At 37.0% G+C, this 27,247-nt stretch overlaps 2 protein-coding genes across 4 annotated transcripts in view; both read right to left on the minus strand.

Moving 5' to 3' along the window:
* LOC127063375 (unconventional myosin-XV) overlaps positions 1 to 27,247 on the minus strand; it is a 50,473-nt gene that overhangs the window by 15,704 nt on the left and 7,522 nt on the right. For 2 of the 3 annotated variants that reach the window (XM_050993101.1, XM_050993102.1), the window contains exons 3-27: positions 21,494 to 21,604; positions 18,805 to 18,893; positions 18,626 to 18,689; positions 18,422 to 18,531; positions 17,938 to 18,222; positions 17,671 to 17,848; positions 17,290 to 17,568; positions 16,887 to 17,216; positions 16,515 to 16,802; positions 16,286 to 16,443; positions 15,821 to 16,198; positions 15,381 to 15,724; positions 14,678 to 15,146; positions 14,392 to 14,594; positions 14,037 to 14,308; positions 13,777 to 13,953; positions 13,170 to 13,626; positions 12,311 to 13,098; positions 11,684 to 11,788; positions 10,872 to 11,353; positions 10,489 to 10,779; positions 10,202 to 10,413; positions 9,901 to 10,096; positions 8,803 to 9,799; positions 8,489 to 8,731 (exon numbers count right to left, since the gene is read on the minus strand). In XM_050993101.1, the coding sequence (XP_050849058.1) occupies positions 8,489 to 8,731; positions 8,803 to 9,799; positions 9,901 to 10,096; positions 10,202 to 10,413; positions 10,489 to 10,779; positions 10,872 to 11,353; positions 11,684 to 11,788; positions 12,311 to 13,098; positions 13,170 to 13,626; positions 13,777 to 13,953; positions 14,037 to 14,308; positions 14,392 to 14,594; positions 14,678 to 15,146; positions 15,381 to 15,724; positions 15,821 to 16,198; positions 16,286 to 16,443; positions 16,515 to 16,802; positions 16,887 to 17,216; positions 17,290 to 17,568; positions 17,671 to 17,848; positions 17,938 to 18,222; positions 18,422 to 18,531; positions 18,626 to 18,689; positions 18,805 to 18,893; positions 21,494 to 21,604 (7,506 nt within the window). The remainder of the gene's footprint in view (positions 1 to 8,488; positions 8,732 to 8,802; positions 9,800 to 9,900; positions 10,097 to 10,201; positions 10,414 to 10,488; positions 10,780 to 10,871; positions 11,354 to 11,683; positions 11,789 to 12,310; positions 13,099 to 13,169; positions 13,627 to 13,776; positions 13,954 to 14,036; positions 14,309 to 14,391; positions 14,595 to 14,677; positions 15,147 to 15,380; positions 15,725 to 15,820; positions 16,199 to 16,285; positions 16,444 to 16,514; positions 16,803 to 16,886; positions 17,217 to 17,289; positions 17,569 to 17,670; positions 17,849 to 17,937; positions 18,223 to 18,421; positions 18,532 to 18,625; positions 18,690 to 18,804; positions 18,894 to 21,493; positions 21,605 to 27,247) is intronic. The other variant, XM_050993103.1, reaches the window with a different exon arrangement.
* Positions 21,616 to 27,227, minus strand: LOC127063378 (serine-rich adhesin for platelets-like). Its single transcript, XM_050993108.1, has one exon. The coding sequence runs from the start codon at positions 24,099 to 24,101 to the stop codon at positions 21,798 to 21,800; it is 2,304 nt and encodes a 767-aa protein (XP_050849065.1). The 5' UTR covers positions 24,102 to 27,227; the 3' UTR covers positions 21,616 to 21,797.

A 27,247-nucleotide genomic window follows, 5' to 3' on the forward strand; every position in this document is an offset into this window, starting at 1 on the left:
TTTGTAACGGATGAAGCACCTGTCGACCAAAGGAAACGAACGATTACGCTTTGGAACCCTCAAAAAGGGCTCCCACGATACAATGCAGGTTTCTCCCTCGACGACGACCCTCCTCATTTTTCCTCCTGTACTTATGTATACTTTTCGAAATACGTGAGACCGTTTCAGTCTTCAAATTTGATTCATCGTCGTAACCGGAAATTATACTCAGATATCATTTATGTTATCCAAAAAAATTAATGAAAACGCGAATAAGACGCAACTCTTTTTTCTTTTCTGTTCTATTTTCTTTTTTTTTTCAATTAAAAATTATTATTTTCTTTACGTATTACTGTCAAACAATAATCGTTATAATTGATTGATTAGACAGATAAATTGTTCGTTCAATTTCTTCGTGTTATTAGAGATAGCGTGTTTTGATCAAATCATCGAGTGACAATCAAGACATTTTTCTAACCGGAAGAACGAGATAACAACCTTCAAGATTAAGAGAGAGAAAGAGAGAGAGAGAGACATAGGAAGCTACTAAGCAAATTCCCACGTTTCTACGTACGAAGAAGACCTTACGGCCTCCATCTTCTTTTTGTTTTTAACTTCACGGAATAACGATACAATCATTGATGATTTAGAAACCTCGATGAAGAATGAAGCCGAGTATCATGCGTCGAGTATCATACATGTGTGTAAAATGGAAAAGCGAGCGGAGAGTCGGTGAATGTTAATCAGTTGCTACGTGATAAACTGTTAGCTATTACGTGGACTGTCTCTATCTTATACTCCTTACTAATTTAGCAAAACGTACTTACGTATATATATATATATATATATATATATATATATATATATATATATATATATACGTATAATTTATAAAATATTTATGCGAAATATATGATAACTTTCGCTAAAATAAAAATTCAATGAGAATTTCAAATACGAACGATCTTCTTCAAATAATAATTTTATATATAAAACATAATAAGTATAAGAGAAATTTGTATAAAATAATTCGAATGTATTATCAACAGATCATTCTCAAAAACAATATTGTTTCAAATATACGTATATTTTCTTTTTTTTTCTTTTTGATATAACTAGAAAGACTATACGAATTGAATTTTTAATTTAGATAACTTTAGTTTCAGAAGGTAATACAAACATTTCATTATTCTAACTGGTCTAACTGTATTCCATTGAAACTTTTGAATCCCTACGCTGGACAATAGAAGCTACACCCGCCTAATTGTAAGATCGACTATGTTTAACCTCGGCGACATACTCGGTAGGGCTTCTTTCAGTCGTTGTAGGAAACACGATCCCATTTCCGTTCTTGGAACATTTCAAACAATTCAACTAATGACAATACACGCTTCAGGTACTTACTTTCAAACAATCTTTTTTCTTCCAATTCTTTTTCCTTTTTTTTTCTTTTTTGATACGAACTTTCTTTACGAAAAGCGATCGCCTCAGGTATTTTTTTTCCTCGTGTTGATGCGTGCCGAAAGATTGAAGAAGAAAAAGAAATAGAAAAACAAGTGTCCGAACAATTTACGCTCGTTTTGCTTTAAATGGTTGCTATTCTTACCGGAAAGACCGGTCTAAGATCTTGTAGGATCGTGGAAAATTCTTCACGATTCTATCACGATTCTTTTTCTTAACTTTTCTTGGACGACATTTTCCTTTTTTCTTTTTTCCTTTTTTTCTCTATCTCTTTCTCTAAGTACGTTGCGTATATATGTACAAATCGCCTCGAGAGCAAGTGAAATCGAAATCGTTTCGATATCGCCCTGGATACTTTCGCTCGTGACAATTACGTAACGGGAAAAATGTTCTTTCCTTGAAGAATATAGCTTAAAATTCTACGATAGTCTTAGAGTCAATAAAGCAATGTCGTATAAAAATTTCATAAGAATTTCGTGAATATTTTCTCATTATTAATATTGAATATTTTCTTTTTTTCGTCTAATCATTTAAATTGACCGTCAAAATTAGAAAAATAACTCGTTATTAGGGTCGATTATTATACGATACACACACCTATATATAATACATATTATTCTAGTTTCACCTCGAAACAATGACTTTTCTCATGAAGCAAAGATTTATGACGTCCTAACAAACGGAGAAAGTACGAAATACGCGATACAATAACGTTGATGACGTTTCGATCGAACGTATGTATGCATGCACATATGTAACTAAGTATATAAGTAGTAATCCTAGGAAGAAGATTCACGAGAAAATTTGGGCTAGACGTTGAAGTCAGTAGGAGATAAGAATCATGCTGCCGATCTTGTATTAGCAATTCAAAAGAGCTTCCGGTCTGTATCGTGGCACGCACGAAGTGAAGGTGTTGCTTCCAGTAGATATCTAAAAACAAGTTACTTTAACTCGAACAACTTAAAGAATGTCTAAGAGTACCGATTTACGAGTTATATAGCTTTTTTAATTTATCTCCATTGGGATAAATAAAAAATAACAATAATTTGCCAGGTAATTTTATGCTCTCCTTAATTTTGTTTTCTTTTTCTTTCTTTTCTCACCCTTTATATTGTCTATCTATGAAATTTTGTTATTAGGATATAATCGTTATTTATGTGGATCTATTATGAACCTGTCGTATCCATAAATTCCATTTTGTTATACAGGGTGGTCTAACGTGTGAGAACACTTCGATAGATTTGAGAATATGATTTGTAAAAAATTTTATAGAGAAACGTTGTGCGTAGCTTTAATGGATTTATTCGTATCAACTTTGTATTTATATTAACGATACTATAAAATTAATATATTTTTAATTACGCGAATCATCTTGTAACGACTTTTTGATTGAAGTTTATCAGTACAATTCATAATTACTGCATAGTATAAAATCGTTAATAATCTTTTGACGAGAGAAAAATAGATCTAACGAGTACGTACTACGTTATATCTTGTAAATTACTGGCAAATCATAGATCGCGTTCGTTTTCGGTCGATCCTTATTTTTGCTGCTTCCTTTCTTCTTCTTTTTTTTTTAAGCATCTTCCAAGCGAAGTAAAAGTCTTGGTTTAATCGATAAAATGAACGCAGAGCTTTCCAAGATTAATAATTACCACTTGTTGGAATGTCGGTGAGGTTTCGCCATATTTTTTTTTAGTTTTTTATTGTTTTACACGTCGTAGAGAAATCTACTTATTTACGATTACTTTTTTTTGGTCGTGTTTGTTGTTGTTGTTTTTTTTTTTCTTTTAATTTGAGTTAAAAAAGGATAGAAAAGATGACATAGGAAGAGAAATAGGAAGATTAAATTTCTTACGAAGTAGCGACGTTTGACAGGCCGAGGGCGTACACGAGTCCTCCTATACAGCGATGCGCCTCGTGCACGCACCCATGATACGCGGAACGAGTTTTGTTTACAATCACCGTGGCTCGTAAATTACGTCAGCGTGTTTGAGGCAGCGAAATGTCGTACGAGAAGCGCTACGTGAATGAAGGATAAAGAAGTCCTCGATTAGAAAAGAAAAGAAAAAAAAATAAACACAGTCGAGACCGTGACTTTTCCGAAGTAACAATAGCATTACGCTTTTTATTTATTACCATAAACAAAAACAGCGATAGAGCGATCATTTCCAAGAATTTTTCCGTTTAATCCAACGAGTACGATTTAATTAGGTACACTCGTTAGTTTTCTTTTCTTTTTTAGAGATAAACGCAAACAGGTGGGAAGACATTTTTTTTATAGATAGGATTAGTAAATAAATAAGCAGGTAGATAGGTTTCTTGTTAAAAAAAAAAAATATATAAAGAAGGATTGTTCTTTTTAAATTACCGTTATTTGTCGTGTAATATTTGTAAATTTGACTTATTGTTCAACTAACCCTTTTACTTTTCAATGGAACAATGAGTTGCCATGACCAAGCCTTTTATCGGATTTGTGCACGAACAAAAGCGAATTGACCGATGGGTTCTTTATATATATGTATATAAACACGAACTATACGTGAGTTAAATACGTGCTCGCTACTTAAGCATACATATATCATACGACTTACGTTGTTAAGAATATAAAGTCGAATATAAAATGACTCAGTTTTGTTGTACCTCAAAACATGAAGAAGAAAAAAGAAAAGAAAACGAAACGAAAAAGGAAAAAAGAAAGAAACTTTCTTTTCTTTTCATTGGACGTTTTTGTTCGATCTTTTCCGTAGATACGTGACATATCATTAATTTCTTATCGATATTCACAGTATTTTACGTCAAAGAATATTTTCAAAGCAACGAAGGAAAGAAATGATTTACATAAAAATTCTTAAATAATTAAATAAACGATTGACATTAAACGATTGAAACTTCCTTATCGAGAAAAGAGAAATCGAATAATTAAAGTTTTTCAGTTTAACAAGCAAAGTAATGTTTTCCGGAAGATTCATTCTTTGACTTGTTAAGAATATGTCAATTATTAAAAGACTCTTTCGAATGGATTGGAAACATCTTTGAAATTATGTTCAAATGTGAAAGTAAGAGTTTTGCGGTAGAAGAAACGTTGAGGAAAGGTATAGACAAACCGGTCATAAATGGCATTTTTTCTATCTCTTTTGTCATAAGCGACGAGATGACAACATCGTGCAGGAAATAGCTACATATATTTTACAGGGCTGCGAAACCTTCCTAGTAGAAATCCGACACTATCGATGATTCCAAAGTTGGAGAAAAGAATAAAAAGGAGAGGTATAACGAACGAATTATTTAAAAATTGTTTAAAAATTTTCCAAATTATCTTCGTTCTCTTCATTCTCTCAGTTCTTATTTATCGAAACAAACTTTTAAATGATATTATTTTATGTTGTTACTTTGACATTTCATAGATCAGTAAAAAACTTTAATAATAGTAGTAATAATGATGATAATAATAATAATAATAATAATAATAATAATTATTATTATTATTATTATTATTATTATTGTAGTAATTTAGAAACAACGAGAATCAGTAATTACTTTCACCATATTACGGATGTAATTCTGTTAGCTTTCTTTAAAAATCAACGATTTTCTGGGTGAATATATACGTGTGTAGATACTTATATTTCCGAAGACTTCTATAAACAACTCGCGCATTCCGCATCGATTCCGCAATGGATCAATTTCAATAGTATGCATTTTCTCGACTACGTGCCTTTTCGTTTCCCCGCTTGACCGAAATATTCTCGAAACGAAGAGAAAATGAAGGAAACGATCACCGGGTCTTTCAGGATGGTAACAACTCGAAGTGATCGTCTGGGACTAGCGATTAATGACGATCAAGTTATAAATTATAACGGGTCGAATAGATACGGAGCAAATGTAACGAGGTAAGCTAAGGTAACGCCTAGTGTAAATTACGTTTCCAGTGAGTGGTCATATGTGCTGGCCAATGCCTTCGTTCTTCCTTCTCTCTTTCTCTTTTTCCATTCTGTGTATATACAAGAATGGAAGGTACGTGCGTGCGAATATGTGCAAATAAGTAGAAACATTGAAATAAGATCTATGGTTTTTGATCTCTCTTTCTATCTTTCTTTTTCTTACTTGGCCATCGAATATTTGATGATATTTTTCGTGAATATTTTTTATAAAGAATTGATACCGAGACGATTCAACGAATCGAATAATCTTAACATGGAATACATTTTCTGTTTTTAATGGAGTAGAAGATAAGAAAGAGAGAGAGAGAGAGAAAAATGATTTCGAGAATATGTTGAATCGGGGTCGAGAGGTCGAAGTCGATTTCGAAATAACGGTGAAACGAGCCGTCGAGTCTCGAAGAAGCGTTCATTGATAGTCCTGCGTTTGCAGGGAAAGGAATATCCCGATGATAATTCTGAATTCCTCGGTTACTCGGCGCATCTGACGAAAGTATCGAGCTATTCAAGCATCGCTGCTTACAAACGGCTCCGTAATTACGCCGAGAATATAATAACGCGTCGATCTATCGCGCCGTTTCGATCTACGCGATTCTCCGTCTTGAAAACTAATTGTAAGATACCTTCTTCTCCTCTACGGTTGTTCTTTTCTCGCTTTTAATCAGATTTCTTTTTTCCTTTTTTTTCTTTTTTCTTTTTTAATTGCTTTAAAATCGATTTAAATAAGAAGAGAAAAAGGAAAGATAAGAAAACGACGAAAAACAATCGTGAATATCAGATATTAGTTTGATATGTATCTAAAAATAGAATTATCTTGATATTAAAAATTAAATTCGATAAGAAAGATCATATATCGTTAAGCAAAAAGAAATTTAAACAAAAGTTTTGTTTAATTTACAATTAAATTAAAAAAAATGTGTAATGGCGATATAAATCAACGACGCGTCAAAAACATTGCGATCTTCCGCAGTGAATGTCGTCGAGGAAGTATCAAGGTCGCTTTAATAATGTCACGAAGTAAAGTCCGGTGAGATGTCACGCGTATTAAAATCTCTTGAAAGTGTCGAAAACAGCATCGACCATTTCGGAGAATTGTTGTTTCGCTTCCTTTCCGTGAGATATATATTTTGAATGAACAAATTACGGAATCATAGTGATAATGACATATGGGATCTTTATATTACTTACTGTGTCTCTTTAAACACCATATGAATAAATTATACCGAAATTCGTTCTAGAAAAAGAATATAATAGAAGAAGAAAAAGAATAAAGTATCTTCCTCAGGAATAAAAGTTCATTTTCGGTATAGATAATTAATAGAAAATGTATATTAACAAGAAAAAGAAAATATTACGTAAATAACTCGAGTAACGTAACATCGTCGTGATAGAATCGATTCATTAAAGCGACCAAAGTGTGATACATAAGTATGACATAATAGTAATCGAATTAAAGAAAAAAAGAAAAAAAAGCAAAAGATAAAAGAGAAAGAGAGAAATAAGGAAATCCATTTGATAATTTCTTTCTGTTTTCCTTAATATTTTTTTCTCAGGATCAGTCTTACACATCGTCCTATCAAGGAAATCGTAGGTTTGCTTTCCGCAACCTACACATTATCACGAGATATTTTAACTTATTGTTATAATCAACTGCTATTGCTGACTCGTATCATGCCGCTCCTTTTTTTATACCTTTCTCTCTCTCTCTTTCTCTTTTATAGCACACGTACCAATTTCCACGCGTGCGATCGCGTTACCTCACCCAAGGTATGTAGGTTTGTATGTGTGTTAGAGATTAATTGCACAAGATTCAACGACGGATCCGAGACGGATGACCTTCGTACGATTACGTTCCATAAGAAAAGTCTTCGTGAATCGATACTTACCCGTTACTACCATGAACGTCTATAACGATAAATATGAACGTCTTGCCTGAACTATGAAGTGTTTATCTCGAATAGATCGTCTTGAATACTTAATGCACTAACTGCTTCATCTCTACTGTGTTTATACAGACGAGGATGTTTACGAGAGAGAGAGAGAGAGAGAGAGAGAGAGAGATAAATAGATTTGTTTTTAGTATATAATTCTACACTATAGACTGTTTTATTACGACAAAAAAAGCTAAGGAACTTATATATAGAACAGAGAGCGAGAGAGAGAGAAAGAGAGAAAGATCAATAGTGCAATAGTACTTAATAACCAGATACGATACAATACTACTAAAGCAATAGTTACATTAACGGAAATATATTTTAAATTAAAAAAAAAGAAATTGAAATAATTATTTAAAAAAAAATATGTAGAGGTAACTCAACAATAAAATACGCATACATGTTTAATGCAAGGTATAATATAAAAAAGAGAAAGATATGTTATACAGAGGTAAGGAATGTTAAGGTGGGACAAGGACGTTCATTCGCGGTCTCGTTTATTCAGTGAAACGAATCGACTTGGTGTTCCTCGAATGCTTTCAGAATAATTCAAATATTTCGATACGCATGAAAGAATAGGAGAGACGAGTTTGCTTTCTCTTTTTCCGCGATTTTCACGCGATTTTCGCGGAAGTTATATTACACCCATGGTCGGAGAGTTCCTCCGATGGAGTTTCTTTCGATGGAAAGAAATTTCATTTAATACCGGCGCGGGAATATGTTAGAATTATACGTGGATATGAATGCTATGATTGAGCTATGCAAAAAGTAGGAGGAGTTAGGATAAAAGCTATTATGAACGTACGGATGCCAAGATGCATACGTTAATCTAAAGGCAAGGTACAATAAATATAGGTACATACATATGTATATACGTAAGTACGTATTTCTTGCGTCTTATTGCTAGTCATGTAAGTACTTAGATTTCCGCTGGCATGACGCTTATGTTTATATTTTCCGCGAAAGCTTATGATACTTTTGATAAAAGCATTGATAAATTAATCGTGTTTCTTGGAAATTTAAACGAGACTTACATCGAGAGAGATTTGGCCTTTTAAAAATTTAAAAATATCATTATTACGATGCGAAGATTAAGAGAGGTTGATTAGAGAAAATGTCGACTTATAAAAGGTGAAATTAATTAGTGAGACGAATATAGAGAAATTTACTTACCGATTTGATGTACTTTCCGATCATATCAGCTAATTGAGGTGCTCTGTTCGTGTGTAGAGGAAGTCTAACGCCAGAGGAAATTTGCAACACGCATACACCTGCTCTGGGTGAACTTATCGAGACGATATCTTCCAGCGGTAACGTTTCTAATATAATTAAGTCACCATTTGTAGTTCGTTTTATTAATCGGAGGCCGTGATGAGAGACCGCGACATGTTGCGTTTCCGGATGTTGTGGGCCGATCTGTAAATCGATTTCGAAAATAATTTTTCAAGATATTTTGATTTAATTATGAAAAAATAATAGACACTAACCGAAACTGGAAATATTCGAGCGAAGTAGAGGGGCCACTGTTTCGCCATGTCAACGATATTTTTCTTTATAGTGATCTTGTGTTGAGTACTTTGGAGATTGTCCAATGTAACACCATAATTGTCGAGCATTTTGAGCATATTTTGACGATCTTCCTTAGTGATTCTGATACTCGATGTAGCTAGGACATCGTAAGCCACTTGGCAGAAAACCAGATGAAGAGCCAATGGACTGTTCAAGCTTTCATTGGGCGCGAAAACTTCCTTCTTTACCCTTAACGTCCAACTTACTCTATTGTACGTGAAATGGGCTGATGACGTTTGAGGATATAATTTTGTGTTCACCACTTCTTGAACCTTTTCGATTTCAGGTTTGTCAGCGGGAGGTAGTACCGGCCTGAGAAATTCTGGCCATTCCTCGATCTCGATTCTTTCCATTTTATCAGTACGATGAGTCGAAGCAACGCTAGATCTTCTGTCGACTTCTCTATCCAATTTCTTGAAGCTTTGTCGAGCTGCCGAAAAAGATTCCCTTGTGTTAGGAACGACTCCGAAATCCCTTGGTGATGGCATTCCAAAACTATCCCTAGATTTTGGTGATACATCTCGAGTCATACCGAATGGATCTCTTTTAGGACTGGTACTTTCAAAAACATCTCTAGCATATTTTGGATCAAAAATATCAGAATTCAAGTCTCGACGAGAGTCGAAATCTGATATTCGATCCCTGGTACTAGCTAAATCTGTACTGTCCTTTCCATAGAAATCCTTGGATTTTTGATCCTGCGACGATCGAGATTTATCAAAGTCGTTTCTATATTCGTGATTTTCCCTTAAGTGTTGCTGAGAAGCGAAAATGTCTCTACTTTGGCTAAACATGTCACGTTGATTCTTTGGAAAATGATCGAAAGAATCAGAATCTGGAGATGTTCTGAAGGACTCTCGTGTTTTAGGTTCTATCGGTGCGGGTGGTGACTTTGGTTGTGGTACTCCGGATTGACTATATGGATTAAATGATTGATATTTTAATTTCATGTGTTTCTAATCGATTAATGAATGATTTTAAAGTTATATTTGTTATGAATTATATTTGTTAAATACCTGTTGCTGTACACGCTTCCACCTCGTGGACTAGGTGGCTGTGGTGGGGTAATTGGAGGTGGTGGTGGTACTGGCCTTTCCATTCTTTCAATTTGTGTTCTAACTACTTGAGCTTGTGTCATCATATCGGTCGTACCTTTGGATGTTACGCTTTGAGTATCGTCAGCTGTGGAAGCGTAGTCATCCCATCTACCACCTTTACAAGTTACCAAAATTATTGTAAATTAATCAAAGGATCATACCTTGTATGTATTATATAAAAAAAGAAAAAGATGTATTTATATATATATATAAGTATTACCTAATTGTTGTTCCAATAAAAGTTTTCGATTGTCCTCTAGTCTCTTCACTTTACCATCCTCTCGTGGCAAAGCAGGCTTTTCTGTAGTTTTGGTAGATCGGACACTGTGATTTGCCGTTACCTTCTCGAGTCTTTGTCTCATCTCAGAACTCAATTTAAGTTTTCCTATACTTCCTGGTGATGGTCTTTGTGCACCTATTTCCAAACTCGATCTATAAAAATATATATTATTATTATAAAGGAATTGATTAAAGATATTAATTATGTATGAATTATTTAGAATTTACTTAGATTTCTTCTTCTTTTTCTCTCCTTCTTCTTTATGTCCATTCTCATGTCTGTTAACTGCACCAGTAGATGCATGAACAACCATAGTTCGTTCCTCGTTTCCAGCAATGTTCTCAATTTCAAATTCCTCCCATTCGACGGTACCACCTTCGGCGACCGGCTCAACGTCGTTTTGTTGAAACTCCTGATAATGCGGTGTTATTTTTCTTTGTTGCTGTTGCTGACGCATTTTGAATTCTATGAAGCTATCTTGGCTTTGATTTTCGTTTGAATCACTTGGGGGAGGCCACCTAAAAGGAAACGTAATAAATTGTTTGCAAATCAAAAATTGTACATTTTATTTTTTTTTAATTTTGGTAGTTGCGATGCGATGTCTTCTAACCTCCATTTTCCTATGCGTACAGTTTTGGCTCTTCCATAAGGATCCAAAAAAGGTCTAGATTCGGAAGGATCATGTGATTCAAGAGGCGGTGGCATAGGTGGAGGTGGTGGGACACCTTTGTTGTTACTGGAATTCGATAAATTGCTGTCTACACTGCTTTTTCTATTTTTCAATTCGCTAAGAACATTCGTGAAATTGTTTTGTACGTTGCTCTTGTTAGAGCTCGATCTTTTGTTGACGTCGGTTGATGCTGAGGATTTTCTATCCACCGATTTCTTCTCACTACTGATCTTACGTGCTCCATATTCCATACTAATCTTTCTAGCAACCTCGGAATTTTTTCTATCTGGACTTTGAGATCTATGAATCTGAGCTTTTACCGTCATAGTTTCCTGACGTTGATTATTTTGTATTGATTGCGACGGACTTCCACGTTTTTCCGTCGACCAAAGTTCACCATCTTCTGGCTCTCGAAAAGAAACCTGATCGAAGTAAAATTTATTTATTCTATTAGAAATTAAATAATAACGATTTATATCATGAAGAAATAAATTTGTGGTCTATAGAAAGAAACGGTAAATTACAGTTTGGATAATCGAAAGTTATATAAACGATGATGATATTACACGTTCATTTTTTTATGTGCATAATTGTAACACCATGTACCATTGGAAGTCATGTTAAAATTTTCACTAGGAAAATCACATTTAAGTATGTAATCCTGTGCGATCGCCGGTTTAAGCATGATGCATCGCTTTGATGACACTGACCATAGAGGACGATTCTATCTGTTAGATGAAATCTGTAGATACCTTTGAATTGCGTCCTATAGAATCATTGGGCCCCATTTGGGCACTGTTTTGGGGGGCTGGGAGGACAAGATTCATGCTGGAAGGGCCCGTAGGTAACACCATGCCCTGGAAACACACACCCATGCCGCAAACGCGGCTAAGAAACCCAAAGGATCGACAGAAAGAGTGTCCATCCTCAAGAATTACCGCGAAAACGATTACAATTTGTTATTGGATGACAGCTGCAGTGGTCGTGTTAGTGATAGTTACATGGTGACGTGAAAACGTGTGAAATATGAGACACGTGATTTTATACTAAAATATTTGTGATAGTATATACATGCAAGCTTCTCTTTCGAGGTTAACCGTATTATACACGTGATTGTTTTGTGCAAAAATAACGTGATATGTATATTTATACATATATATATGTATGTGTGTATATATATATATTTACTTCTATATATGAATATATATATATAGAAGTTTTTAAACCGAAGCTGTCAAGAGTATTCATTGTCGTTCGAACAATTCGTTTCTAGATGATTTGCGTGTAAAGAATTGCAGCAAGTGACTAGAGATTGAAAAAATAACATAATTGGAGGACACAGAAGAAATTTCGTTATTCTTTTGGTAACACTTTCTCACCGGTTGTTGCGAGGAATTCTGTGGGCTTTGGACTAGTAATTGTTGAAGCGCCTGATTTTGAGCTAAAAGTTGTTGCTGTATTTGAATATTTTGCGCCATCGCGCTCTGTAGGAAAGCTCTTTGGAGATTCTGTTGATAGGCTAACATCTCGTTGTTCTGATTTGGTGGCGAGTTCGGATATTGTGGAAGACTAAGTCCTTGCATGCTGTAGATAGGAATCGGCATAAATCCAGGATTCATGTTTAAATTTGTATTTTGAGCAGGTGGGATTTGTTGGGGTGGGCTGAACATCGGCATCATCATCGGTGGTGACATCACGCCCGGTGCTATCGGGCTGAAGTTGAAGGCCGCATTTTGATTAGGTATATCCATATTACCACCACCACCTTTTATCTTTTTGCTCAAAATATTAGCCGTGAGATTCTTCTCTCCAAGATTTCCAGTCATATTACCAATAAAATCTTGGACACTCTTCGCAATTTTCTTTTCCTTTGTACTTTCTTCTAACATCAATCCATCAAACGAGTTTTCATTGCTCGTACCCTTGATGCTTGCTGCGAGACTTCTAGCATCAGAAAGCTCGTCAAGATTTCCATCCAAAACTGGCATAAATAATTCATCGAGAAATTGATCCACGTCCGACGCTTGGCTAGGTACTCTAACTCGTCTTACGTGCGATGCCAATGAAGGTGCTTCGCTAGTATCGGACATTGCTGACGATTTCACACCATATTCGCTTTTCTCGATGTAAGCACGACTCGATTGGCTACCTGGCAAAGCACGCTTGCCTGAAAGTCAATAGTACAGTTAATTGTACGTGATCTAATTTAATATGTCGTTAACTTAATCAAAGATTTACCTGGATATTGAGATTTAATAAATCTAGTTTGCGATCGAATGTAACTACTTTTATCGTCTTCGGAACGGCCAGTTTGACTGACCGATTGTATATCAGGGTACTCAAAATCGATCGTAAGATCTTCTTCCTCAACGATATTTGGTTCTGTTATCCTTGTTACTCTACTGTATTTTCTTTCCTGTGCAACTTCGTTTCTCGTCATGTATTCAGCATTGGTGACCGTCGAAGTTTCGCCTATTCTTTCGAGACTGTGATAACGCTCATTTAATTTCGAAGAAGAAAGACCAAGGTCAGCGAGTTTGTTAGGTGGTATCACCACTTCGGGCTGAAGCAAGTTGTCCAAGCTTCGACTTCGTTGCTTTTCTTTCTCGAAGTAACGATCGTTTAGGGCAGACTTTCTCGATAATCCGGTCTCCGTCGTTGTTTCCAAGATTGCTTCGTGAGATTGCTTCCTTGCCTTTAGAGGGACAAATTATTCCATTTAATTTGTTAACGCGATTAGATTTCTAACATTTTAATTGACCAAGGAGACAAATTTATTGAATCTTTACGATCATTAATTTTTTCCTCAGCGATACTTATTCTCGTTTTATTATATAATACTTACTGGGGGTTTTGAAACTGGTGGTTGTGGTGGTGGTACCGCCGGACGTCTGGGTGACTGAATTTCCGGTTCAACCGGCTTGTCCACAACTTTCGGTACGGATTTCCTTTCAAGAGGTTGGAAGGTTTTCAAAACTGGTGTCTCTATTTCTTGCTCCAACTCTCTAATTACTTGTGCATGCTGAAACGAGATTTATTAACACGTTTAATGTTATTTGAATGATCAATTAGTAACTTTCACGGATTTTGAGGTGTAAGACTTACGTCTCTCTTTTTAATGGGAGGATAACTGTTCTTTCGTTGTTCAAGGAACATATGTTTAGCTGCTGGGAATGCTGGTGCCAATTCCATTTCTGAAATTAAGTCAAGAACGTAATCGCAACCGTTAGTTTCGGTTACGATAGCATCCGGACCGTCTAATTGGTTCCAGAGCGTTATGGTCCAACCAGTATTGTCAACCCCATGATTTTGTACTGCGAGATTAGCTAATTCCTCGCACGTTGTCCAGGAATCCACGGCGCACGTTGTCGTTTCACCTATTATCAAATTTGTACAACACTTCCTAATTCAGTAAACTTAAAAAATACATTTAAGCGTATCAACTTGTTTTATATTTCACCATCATAGAATCCAACGTTGAGAGCCATGTTTACTCGATTTCTGTTAGCTCGCCATTCTAACACACATGGCGGATAATTTCTTGGGACATGTTGAACGATTTGTTGATTGTTACTCATTATTCGAAATACAGTTCTTTCTCCTTGAAGAAGCTTACGTTGACAATAAGCTTTATAACCGTCGTAAGCATGATCGGACACGTACCTGAAGTTAAAAAATATTGATTGCGAGATAGATCAAGAAATTAATAAATGAAAAAAGAAAAAAAAGTAGTAGAGAGGACTTACTTGAGTAAATATTTGAAAAGAGTAATGCTGGGTTGAAATGCTGACAAACAATTGGATAACAGAAGCCACCCTCTTTCTTTATTAGCATCGTTTTCGTTCTTCCAAGTTTGATTGGCTAATTGACAAAGTATTTCATCTCTTAACTTTTCATTAACGATTCCCTTATTGACGATATAATCGCCTAAAGCCTGTTCCCTTTTTCCACTCAAATTGTTCTCATTCATGAAACGAAGTATCATTTTGAAGATCATCAATGAGTCCGTATAATCTTGATCTCTAGCCTTCGTAAGAAACGGTGTCTTTATAGGTTCTCTTTTCATACCAAAAATATGACTCTTGAAGTAAATGTTAGTGTACTTTGAAAATTGATGTTGATCGATATCAGATGGCAAGGAATACGTGTGCGGCATAGAGATCACTTGACCCACCACTTTCAAAAGATTTCTTTCCGTATGAGTCGGTTGCCAATCTGCGAAAAGATAATTATTGTAATTAATAAACAGATTATGCGAACGTAAATAGTTAATTGAAAGCAATGAAAATTAATTGATAGAGTTTTAAAAGAATAGTAATAGTAATAATAATGTTAGAAGCGATAGTGGAAGAAGCTGAAACCAAAGATGATCGTTCATATTAGAGTCGAAAGTAAAAGAAAAAGAAATTATTGTAAATAATTGGTCAATTAATTCTCTTCGATGCGTACCATCGAGCTTACTGTAAATGAACGCAAGTTCGGCAGGAATTTCGAGATGATTAACACCGGCTACTGCTCTCGATGCTCTCTCTTGTTCCTCTCTTTGCTGTTTAGCCTTAGCACGTTCCTTGCTTGCTCTCTCGATTTCAGCTCTCTTAGCCATTTCTTCCTTCAGGACCTTGAACTTTTCGCGTTGCTTCTTACCTCTGTAGAGTTTCTGCGCCATTAAAACGCCCTTTTTAAGAGCGCGGAACATTTTTCTCTCACGATATCCACGATAAGCAGCTTGGATTATTACTGTGCTCCTAGAAACGTTCAGAAATCTTCTCCTAGCTAAGAAACCACGCGTGTATCTATAAAACAAAACGTTTCCAATGAAGGATCATCGTTCGCTTGAAAGTCAAATTAACTTGCAGTCATGGTATTTTTCTTCTTCCCCCCTTGCTTACCTTTGAACGGTAATAGCTGCTCTTTCCAAGATCAAAGCCCTGTTATATTCCAAAGTTCTTTCCAAGGATTCTCGTAGAAAAACACGAGTCAAACCAAGCTGATATTGAGACTGGGCTTCTTTTGGCGCAGCTTTGTCCAATATTATCCTACATAGTTCCTTGTTTGGTGCACCTCTAGGTAAATGCGTGGTTACCAAATATCTGTATCTATCAACGAAATGACCGAACAACAGACGAACTGGATAACCTGTCTTTCTGATTCGAATTGTCTCTAACATGCCGGTGTAACGTAATTGTTCAAGAACGCAAGGCATGTCGAATTTCATTGGTGCCTTTTCTGTATTTGGTTTAATACATCTGACGAACCATGGGTTGCATCTGTTAATCGATATAAAGAGAGATATTTTAGACGAACAAACGAAACACAAAGGAAAACGTCATCTTTCAAAAGAAGTATTATCTTACTGTGACATGGAATCCAGAAGTTGTTGAAGACTGTCATGAAATCTAGCTGATACGGTAGGTGTCCTTGGTTTCATTGTGACGAATCGACCATTGGGTTTGTTCACAGTCTTGTTAGCTTCGTGCGTAGTCCTCACATGTTGAAACATTTTGCTGACCATCTAATAGGGACAATCGATTATTGATGTATTAAAAGATCTAGAAAATTTAATATTTCATACAATACGCTTACCGATATTTTACTACTAATCAATAATTCTACGACGTCTGCTCTGAGAGTATCTCTGTTTTTATCTAAAAATCCTTCGACGTTATACCAAACTTGACCAGCATAATGTTTAATCGCGTATTCCGCGGAATTCATTCTTGGTCTTGAATATAATTCGCTCAAAGCATGATTGTAGTGACACTTTTCCAAGAAGGAAAGATCCGTCGCTTTGGGAAAATTACTTTCGTCGTCTAATAAATGGAGAATGCCGACTGGTTTCTTAGCGATAAGATGTATCACTGGCAGATTATCCTGTTATCATATATATCTTGATTATCGTCTTTGGAAGACGATTTAATTATTTCTTATAAAAAATAAGAAATGTCTTATGCTTACGGTATACGTAATAGTTGTCCAGTCGATCTTTTCCTTGGCATATTCTTGCTGTTCCAACTTGAAAATGTGTTTGTTGAAGTAAAATTGAAGATTCTCGTTCGCGTAATTGATACATAATTGCTCGAAACTATTTTCCGCAAAATTTTCGAAACCGAATATATCAAGAATGGAAATGGCAGCTGTTTGTTTCGTTCCTTTATAAACTATGTGATTAACGCGTGCTACGAGCCATGAGAAAAGTGAACTGTACAAAGCTTTTGCAAAAGCGTCTCTCGCGTCAAGAGCTTGGTCGATGTTCAAAGCGGTGAAAACCTTCTCGTTTCTTGCCTCCTAAACTTGCAAAGGAATCTTTTTTATCCGTAGAATTAATTTTATTTTAATTAAAAATTTAGACAAAACTCACGGTAGTTTTTGTGGTGAGTGCTCTAATGATTCCATCGGAACTGATTTGAAGAAGATGAGCAGCCCAACGTATTTCGGCATCCGAGCCAACTTCGACACCTTCTTGACCGTGTCTCATTTGTTTACGATGGAAATAAACATTGCCAAGATGTAATACACTAGCCAGGATCTTAAAAATCGTGTCCTGTTCCTCAGACGTGAAACCTAAGACTTGCATCGCCGAGAGAAGAGCTTTGAAATCTTGAGTATCGCTCTTGCCATCGATCTCACAGTTCCCACCCTTTTGAGATTTAAGAATAAGATGAATAATATCTTCAATAAATTCGTGAAACATTATGAATTTATAATGATTTAAATAGAATTAACCTGATCCATATCAAACCTGATTCAAATAAAAATATTTATCCGGTGTTAATAGTCCATACTTGTCCCTGAGTTGTTGATCGAGCCCTGCTAAAAGCTCATAGAAAACGTGATAATTTCTTTCCTCCGAGGCTTGTGTGACTATTCTACTTTTCTCTAAGAGATATTGGGTTATCCTGCCGCCTACTATGACACCGCTAAAAGTATAATCGAACGAACGATATAAAGTTGATTCGATCAAAAAATTTGACAAGACATAGATATATCAACAGCGTAAAGTACTAACTCTCTAAAATGAACCTCCAAATATTTTCCAAATCTACTGCTGTTGTCGTTTCTCGGTGTTTTCGCATTCCCAAAGCTTTCCAGTAACGGCGTCGCCTCGAGAATTTGTTCCGTGACCAGATTGTTAGGTGCACGGTTCACGGCCGCTAAATACTGCATCACCAGTTTCGTCGATTCCGTTTTTCCTGAACCGGATTCCCCGGAAATGACGACGACTTGATTGGCACTAGCGTTGTTGGCTGCAGTTACCTGACTATAAGCCGAAGATCCTACGGCAAAGAGATGCCTACGAAAGAAATAATAAAATGGTGAACGAATTAGATTAATAGATGTATAAGTCATCTATCATTTTACTTCTCTCGTTTTATTTATTGGCTCATTTAACCGGCAAATAGTATTATCGTGAAATTATTGATAGAGTCTTCTTCTATTCTATTACTCGTATCGAGGAATTCGATTAAGACGATCGATCGATCGATACTTACGGTGGCAACGTGCCAAGAATCCGGCCTTCGTAAAGTTTCACCTGGTCCAGACCGTAAATGTCGAACATTTTGTAAGGGTTCACAGCGACCAAAATGCTGCCCGTGTATGTCTGTGGTTATTACAAATAAATGTTAATAAACCGAAAAAATAACATATACGTTCGACATACGCAAAACGATTTTTTTTAAAGATTTAAAACTTACATAAATTAGTTCTTTATCATAACGGATCTTCAGATTCCATAGTAACGACGCCTCGTTAAGATCGCTGGAATTTTAATTTCGTGTAAGTAGAGAGAAGTCGATCGATTATTACGACGTATATAAGTATATAGGTATGTAAGTATGTATATACAAAATAGTAAATGGTCATAAAAACTTACGACAACTGTATCATGTCTTCGACGCCATTTTGTCCGAGATCTTGCCTCGGTCTCACTCCGCTTAGATTCGTCAGGGTGAATACCTGCGGCTACAATCAATACGTGTTTCGTTAATTGATCATCCTTGATCGTCGTTCGAACGTTTCAATTTTGGCGATGCTAGCCGCATCGCGATAACATCAAAATTCATTGTGTCGTGTTACTCCTACGCAATACTACGGTGAACCGAGTGTCAGTGATTTCTCCCTAACCTTGACTTTGGTTTCGTTAATTCCGAACGAAATTCTTTCCACCTTTTTTTCTATTCTGAATAATCCCTATATTTTTGAGGATTTTTTAAATCTTTTCAAGCAAATTGTTTAATTAATCTTATTAATTTAACATCGTTCTTTCTTTGTTTCAACTAACTTTTTATTTACAATATATTTGTACAGAGAAGAGAGAGAGAGAGAGAAGGACGATTATCGAATTAGATCAATACAAGTTACTCCAATCTTCTCTCATTCTATTTCTCGATTCATTTAGTCGACAAATAGTTTTATCCAGGTATTTTATATGAACATGTTCTTTTCATTATTCCATTTGATTTTTTCATTAAATCTATAAATCAAATTTCCCTAAGTTGCACTGCCTTACTTCGTACACCTTCGTAGAACTTTCATGACAGTGTCTTTCTTCACGGCACTTTTTACCACGTTTTCTCGATAACTACAACCCGGCCTCTCCCTCAAGAGAAAGAGAGAAAGAGAGAGAGAGAGAGAGAGAGAGAGAGAAGAGAGAATGTCAGGCAAAAAAAGGAAGATTTGTGCGAATTCACATAAGACGCGAGAGCCACTCACGTGAGACCTAACCGGATACCGGCCTGCTTGAGTTTGTAGTTGCAATTCCATTGGCGTCGAGCCCATTCCAGTGCACGTTTGTAACATAATGTATGTAGGATTCAACCGCGAAAAATTATTAGTCTCTCATTTTCTCGGCCGACAAGCTACACCAAAACGGAGTACAGGTGAAATAAGTTTTCTTTTCCTCGAAAACCGGTCTCTTTCACGAAGGAAGGTATAAAGAATGTTATATCGGCAACTCATTCGTAAATGAACCCTATTTCCTGTGATCCTGATTATCTAGCACGGTTAATAACTTGTACCATTTTGCTTTTTTTACAAATCATTAATCATACTTTATTAATCATATTATTTTTACAACAATTTTTCTATCAACTTTTATTTATAACTCGTTCAAATTTAACGTGGATCTTATTCGAATTTAGATTTATCATTCATTACGCTCATGAGAAACGTCATTTATAATGCGACACCGTTGAACAATACTTTTAACATCGACGAGTCTACGGACTCGAAACAAAGCACGGACAGGAAGATAAATATGTTCATTGTTAAATCAAAGCACGTGAAGACGATTTGTATCGATCATGTAATTAAATAACGAGCGGAATCGAATATGATTCGTTTTTATCATGGAATATTCATTTTTTCAATTGTGACTTGAATTATATTACATAAAAAGAAGAAATTCATCGCGGCTCCCAACTAATGGTTATGCTTTAGTTTTTTAATTAATGTTAATTGGAACGCGAGTTTATATAAATTTTATATTAATTTCAAATTAATCCGATTGAATTTTTCATTTAATTTTTTATTTAACTTCACATTATATCGTCGGAAGCAGGAAGGATCGATCGATGAAAGAAGAACGTCGAACGTTCGCGTTCCTCTTGCGATGTCCTTGGAACCTGAAAGTCTACGGAGAAGTGTTGCAAGTGCCGAGGCAACACGTTACTTCTTATTTTTTTTTCCTTCCGATATGCACTTTCACGCCACGATCGGACGTCGGTATCGGTCTATCGGCTCACCACACGTAATTTTGTTATACAGGCTACTTTCGCGGAAATATTTCGAGCTATCCGCCATAGTATGCACGGTATCCGAATAATCCACACCGTTCGATTCGACTTTCTAGCCGTTCTACCATACACGTACATCCCTTATTCATTTGATACTCCGTTAGAGACAAGACGAGAGCTCGAACTCTCACGTCATTCATGCTCTTTCTCTCTCTTTCTCCTCTTCCTCTCTGCTTATTCCTCCTTCTTATTCTTCTTCTTTCCGGCGTTACGTCGTCTATTTGTCGGTGTAACTTGATTCTCACAAAGTCCATGGAAAGCTAAAACCTTGATAAAAGAACGCCGAAAGAAAACCTGTTCGAACGATCTTTGATAGCTGATTGAATTTAACAGAATAAAGAACGAAGAAATTCCGTGGGATCAATTACAAATCGATAAAGTAATGAGATTGATTTAACTATTGATCAAAAACAATCAGCTGACTCATCGTTTCGTGATAATTCATTGAAGGAATCGTGTTTTCTGTGCTATTCCAATGAGACTACGATTGTGGGTCAGTACGCGATGTATGCATGTACATATGTGTTTGTGTATGTACATACATATGTACGATGTCGATGAAGAAGCGCGAGAGAGCAACGACCTCTTTTCGTTCAAGAAAGTGAAGCTTCAGACCGCAACATGTTCACCGCTTACTATTCAGTTACAAGCGGTCTGCCTTTTAATCATTTTCATTTTTTTCCTCTCCTTCATACGTGCGATGATCAAACTTCCCTAGTAAAAGTTGCGTTTATCGTGTCGTAACGAAATTTATTTGTTGATTCTTACCTTGCCAGCAATTACGGCTTGAACCGATAGAACATTGGCGGCTCTATGATACTCCAAAACTTCACCTGGTAAAACATGGCCGACACCGGGGTCGAACCACACCAATTCACCCTACGAAAAGAAAAAAAAAACGAGTTTTATAACAGAAACGTTTGGTGTCAATGACGAAATTTCAATTATCTTACTGAGAAAATGTTTCTTGGATTCTTTGACAAAGAGGCAATTTTAAGAAAATTATTGTCAAAGTAAAACCTCGTGAAAATCAATTAATTTTCTTAAAATTGATTTCTTTTTTCTTTAAAAGTTAACGTTTCGCTTGTTGTAGAGAACATTTTACGAAACAACGTTTAAAAAATTTTAACAGAGTACATAATAATCGCGAAAAACTCCAAAAAACAATACATTTGTATTTCTTTTGATAAATATGAAGCACCGTTTTTAAGTGCCACCGCGGATAGGAAAATTCAACGTTCACAGTTTTCTCTTTATTCGTCTCGCTTGCGTGAACTCTTCTCTTTCCTGTACAGAATCCAAAAATCGAGGAACTCGTCGTGACAGGAGACGACTTAGAACGGGCTATGGTATCGGTTTCGCTACGATTCCTCGCGTGAGTAGCAGCAACAGCAACAGCAGCAGCAGCAGCAACCATGCCGGCTGATTTCTTCAGGCAATTCGATCTCTCCTTCGTTAACTTCGACAACGTTCCAGTTTCTCTCGATAATCGTTTCCGATCGTCGAAATTTTGCGGCTCGGTACGAGCCGCGCGAACGGACACGCTGGAAGTGGAAAACTTTCTCGATGTTTTCGCGTAACTGGGAAGTGTACTCGACAATCTGTTGATCGTCGTTGATGCGACCGAAGGAAGATTTTCACGATTGGAGTTACGAATTTCTATCAACCTGGTCTGAGACTTCGATCTGTATCTACCATCGTGCGTTTTATGCCAAAAGGAATTGTCCGATTGATGATAATCGTTTATAGAATCGATTCTCGATGTTCTACAAATATCCTGTCGTTCTTGACCGGTTAAATCATCGTATCTCGAAAATTCGTCAGAACGATCGTTCGAACTTAAATTCGAGCGAACGTAAATCTTTTCCGAATTCGTTCGAACAAAATTCCGATCGTCCTTCGCGCGAGATATTTTTCTTCTATCCAAAGATTCAGACTGTACCGCGTTTTGAATAATCCTTCTCCTGGACATCGTTTGATGAACATTAGTTTCCGGTTCGATCTTTTCAACGTCGCGAGATATGCCGGTTTTTCGAGATACCTTCGCGTAAATCGCATTCTTTTTCATATCCACATTCTTCATAGTAATTTCGGCGAGATTCGAGTCCGATTTAGCGCGATAAGTAAAACCGTCAGGAAGAGGATGATTTCTTAGACGTCTGTTGATTTTTCCAACGAGAGAGTACGTTTCCAGAGTGTTTGATCGAGAACCTTGTGAATTTTTACGAGCTTTCGTGTACCTGGATAGAGTATTAGAATTTGAGGAGTCCTCAAAAGAAGTTGCAACAGGTAAGGACGTTTTTCTTCTTCGTATCCTACCATAAACCGGTGGCTCTTTCTTCACGGGATCTGATCTGAAATAGCACCAATCTTCGTTGCCACTACGGGAGGATCTCGAACCGTGTACGATCTTGGGCAAGGTCGACGGTCTCGGTACAAGGCCGCGGTTAATGTCCCGAAGCGTGGCGCTAATTGTCAAGAGATCAGAACCAGACGGGGATTTAGAATCACGTTCTTCTTCTTCGTCTTTGTTCCACCTAGGACGTTGCAGAGAGCCGGCTGATCGTGCTGCTCTTGACCTGGTGTCATTCGAAACGCTCGTCGACGTACTCGAGTTGGATCCAAACGTGTTACCTTTTACCTCGAGACACTCTTTCCCATAGATATTCTTTCCAGTGAACCGAGTTGAACCTCCGTGGGAGGTCGCTCGAAGCGTAACAACGTCGACACTGTCTCTCCTTCGAAGGATATCTCGTCTGGAGACCTGTTTGAAGTCTCTCTCGGCTCGTAGTCTTCTTCCCATCGAAGGAAGAGTCTTTGGTCTAGCACCTTCATCGTCGATCTCGATCGTCGAACGTATCCAACAATGTCGCCGAAGGCTGTCAGTGAATCTCGCACCGCTGGATATATCATCGTTTTTCGTGCAGCTTTTCTTGAGGATCTCTTTTCTCGATATCGTTGGCACGTACGGAACTAGGGACTCCCGTACGATCGATCTACTTGTCGTTGAGTTTTTACCGTTATCGCTTTTATTAACCCCTGTCCCTGTTGTTACTCCGTGGTTCTTAGGACGACCGGAAGTCTGATATCCCCTGCTCGTTCGTTCCGCCGTTCCGTAAGAATTTGGAGCGGAATTCGCATCTGGGTCTGGGCCGGCAGAATTATGCAACGCACGTCGAGCGGATAACGGTTTCACGCTCGCGTAGAAAGCCTCCGAGCGTGCATTTCGCGATGACGACAAAGAGGAGGAGGAGGACGTCGTCGTTGTCGTTGTCCTTGTCGTTTTCGTTGTCGTCGTCGTTGTCGTTATAGTTTTCTGTGTCCTGGAAGAAGCGACTTTCTTCGTGCTGCTAGCACAACTCGACGTTCTGTTCATCCCGACGATCGATCCACTCTGTCTCTGTATCTCTTGGAAAATCCATCGATTCTCGTCTCACCCACGCGAGAAAGCACTGTTGGTCACAGTTCGTACCTTTCAAGGTCATCGAGCTACCATGCGCGAGCATACACGTATGCACGTCGCTGAACTCATCGTCGAGAATGGAGAAATCTCTGATGATGGAAATTCTCCCCTTCCTATCGAAGTCCCATCGGACGTGGCTTCTCGAGAATTCGACTTTCTCGTATCGTTTCACAATGGAACTCGATAATCGATCATATTAACTCGTCTTTTCCTTCGCAGCTGTTATTCGTGAAATTCACATGTTCACTCATTAACTCGTCTAGTACAAACTGGTTCGACGTTCTAATTGCGAAGAAACGAACCACTCTGCCTGTATCAAATCTCGTTTAACCCATATCGTTGCATTTAACGATGCATCCTTGCAAATACACCGAGGTGCTTAGAGTACCGCTTTCGCGAAGCCTCGCTTGCGAGTTATCCTTTGCTCCGGCGTAGATAGGTATATGAAAGTTCAAACAAATGTCAGCAACTAGCGGTCGGAGGCACCGATACCAGTTTTAGTTCCACTTAAATATCGACATATTTCTGGTACTCCATGACAAGTTCGTGGACTCGACCTCCTTGCCGACTCGTTAGCGTTCCTTCCGCGTGTCCAGCTCGCATGTGATACGCTTATATAGTTTCCTCTTTCCTCTCGGTTCCTTTCCTCACCGTAAATCCTCACGAAGATTCGAAGAGAATCGAGTCGGTATCCTCGTTCGACGACGTGATATATTTTGTTTCTTTTTCTTTTCTGTTGCTTTTTTCAGTTTATCGACACTCGGCGCGGCGCATGCTAAGTTTCGGCTTAAGGAAGTTAGGAGGTCACGGACGAGGCTTCTATCGAGTTTATTGGGTTAGTCAAGCTCGAAAAATTCCTGCTGCTCACGTAGAATTCGTTAACGGTTCCATGTCTCGAAACGTCGTTCGAATGTAATCAGGTAGTCTTGAAGGTAGTAGTATTGTTTTTTTAAAGGTACGTCGGGATTTGCACGATGCGAAAGGATTTTGGATCGTTGAAGAAACAAAAACAAAACATCACGTAAATCCATACTCTTCGTCGAAGAAAAATATCGAGTTGCATCCGAACTCGAGGATGTTCGATGCAACACTGACTAAGTTGGAGGTTCCTTGCTCCGCAACAATTGCTTCGTGCGCACAGTGGCGTATACGTTTTTAATTAAACCACGAGTTTAATTACCGTGCATAAAGATGATGGAATGAAGATTTCGATTTTGAATGCGACGAGCCAAACGAAACTCGTTCTTTTAAGTGTTTCATTAACAACTTTTTCATTTCCTCCGATCGCGGCGACTTTGAAGACTCGTCTAATCGTAGAGTAGAAAGGATCAGAGGTTTCTTAAGTTCTTGCAATATTAACGACGACGATGCTGACGCCATTGAATCGAAGTGCTTTGGGGTGGAACCAAGCGTGCCTCTCTTCTTATATAAATTACGCGCTAAATACGCGTACAAACTTGTATGCCGTGTTAGAGACGATGGATATTAAGCTCGGGCTTGGAAAACGAACGGGAAGCGAATCTAATGAGCGTTGTGCTACAGACGCAACGTCTCTGTCGATTGTAAAAACCGATTGCGTTCGTAAAAGCGTATTATTTTCGCACGAAATGTGTTACTGGACTTTAAGGCTCCGTATATCTATGCATGCGTGTGTGTATATATATGCTTATATCTATTACAATATGGGTGAATACGTTTTACATTTTTTCCATGTCCTTTTTTCCCTTTTTTATTAACTTTTCCTTTTCATTTTCTTTCCTTTTTTATTTCATCCAAATGTCACAGAAAAATTCAATTCAAGTATTTTTCACAGTCTTTATGCGAGGAGTATTTTGCATACATATATACACATATATATACATATATATACGTACGTATGTATGCATGTATTTCGTAAACGTATTCTATTTCAACGAACAATAGCGAGGTATGTGAAGAAAAAAGAAAAAATAGAAAAAGAAGAATGTTAAACGTAATGTCGTCGCACGGATATCCCAGACGAATTATTTCTCGCATGTAAATTCTCTTACACATCTCGTACATACAAGTGTACCTACCTTCGCGTATTCCACTACGTTTTCACTTTTACTCAAGTTAAAAGCCCGCGCGCTCGTTCAGGGGTAATTACCTTCGGAATTGTTAAATCGTCCTCATCGACTGTACCGAGTACCGAGAAACGCCATTCTGTTTCTCTCTTTCTCTCTCTTTCATTTTATTTTATACATATTATTTATTATACGAATATATTTATTAATATATTTATACGCGTACAATTGCCGTTGAGTGCTTCAAAAAATATTCCAGGGTTCGTAAATTCCAAAAAGTATATAAAAAATTCGTTAAAAATCTCGTGTTCTCTCGTGACCTAATTGAATCAATTGTAAAATGTGTATAAAAAGGTATACAAGTCGAGACAATACTTTTTCATTCACTATCTTCAGGATGAAATTAAAAATTTGTCATAGGAATTACGATACGTATATCATTGAAATAAAAGAATTTAACGTGAAATGAGAAATATCCAAATTCTTTTCATTTATATCAATTTCTCTGGAATTACCATATCAAATATATACTATTATTTTTGTTCTTATTAATTTGTTTTTCATATATCATATTACAAACTAAACAAAATATTCTTTTTCCTAAAGACATCTAAATGAAACGAATAATTATTAACTCGCTCTGTATATGAATATGATGAATTCAGTTTGAACAGGTTTGTTCTCATCAAAAGTTATTTCATAGATCGTTGCCCCGAATGATAACAACCATTAACGTTGCCTAATCTAAGAACTAGCTAGTTTGAGAACAACTCAAAATCTTCTCTCTTCTTGATGTTGTTTAACAGCAACGTGAGGAACGTGCAAAGGCATTCGAAAGTTACCGCGGTTGCACGACGCAATTGCGTGTGCCTAGATCATTGACACCGAGCGCAAGCAAAAGGTGATCCTAGCGTAAGATCGAAACAACATAAACAACACCGTACTAAAACCATGGCCATCCCTTCGTGGGAAATTTCATTTCTTTCCTCTTTTTTTTTTTCTTGAAAGTCATTA

This window comes from Vespula vulgaris, chromosome 4, assembly GCF_905475345.1.
Source record: "Vespula vulgaris chromosome 4, iyVesVulg1.1, whole genome shotgun sequence".
NCBI lineage: Eukaryota > Metazoa > Arthropoda > Insecta > Hymenoptera > Vespidae > Vespula > Vespula vulgaris.

Excerpts from the sequence above, each read along its gene's own strand:
- LOC127063378 (XM_050993108.1), bottom strand. The coding sequence starts at position 24,101 with ATGAACAGAACGTCGAGTTGTGCTAGCAGCACGAAGAAAGTCGCTTCT.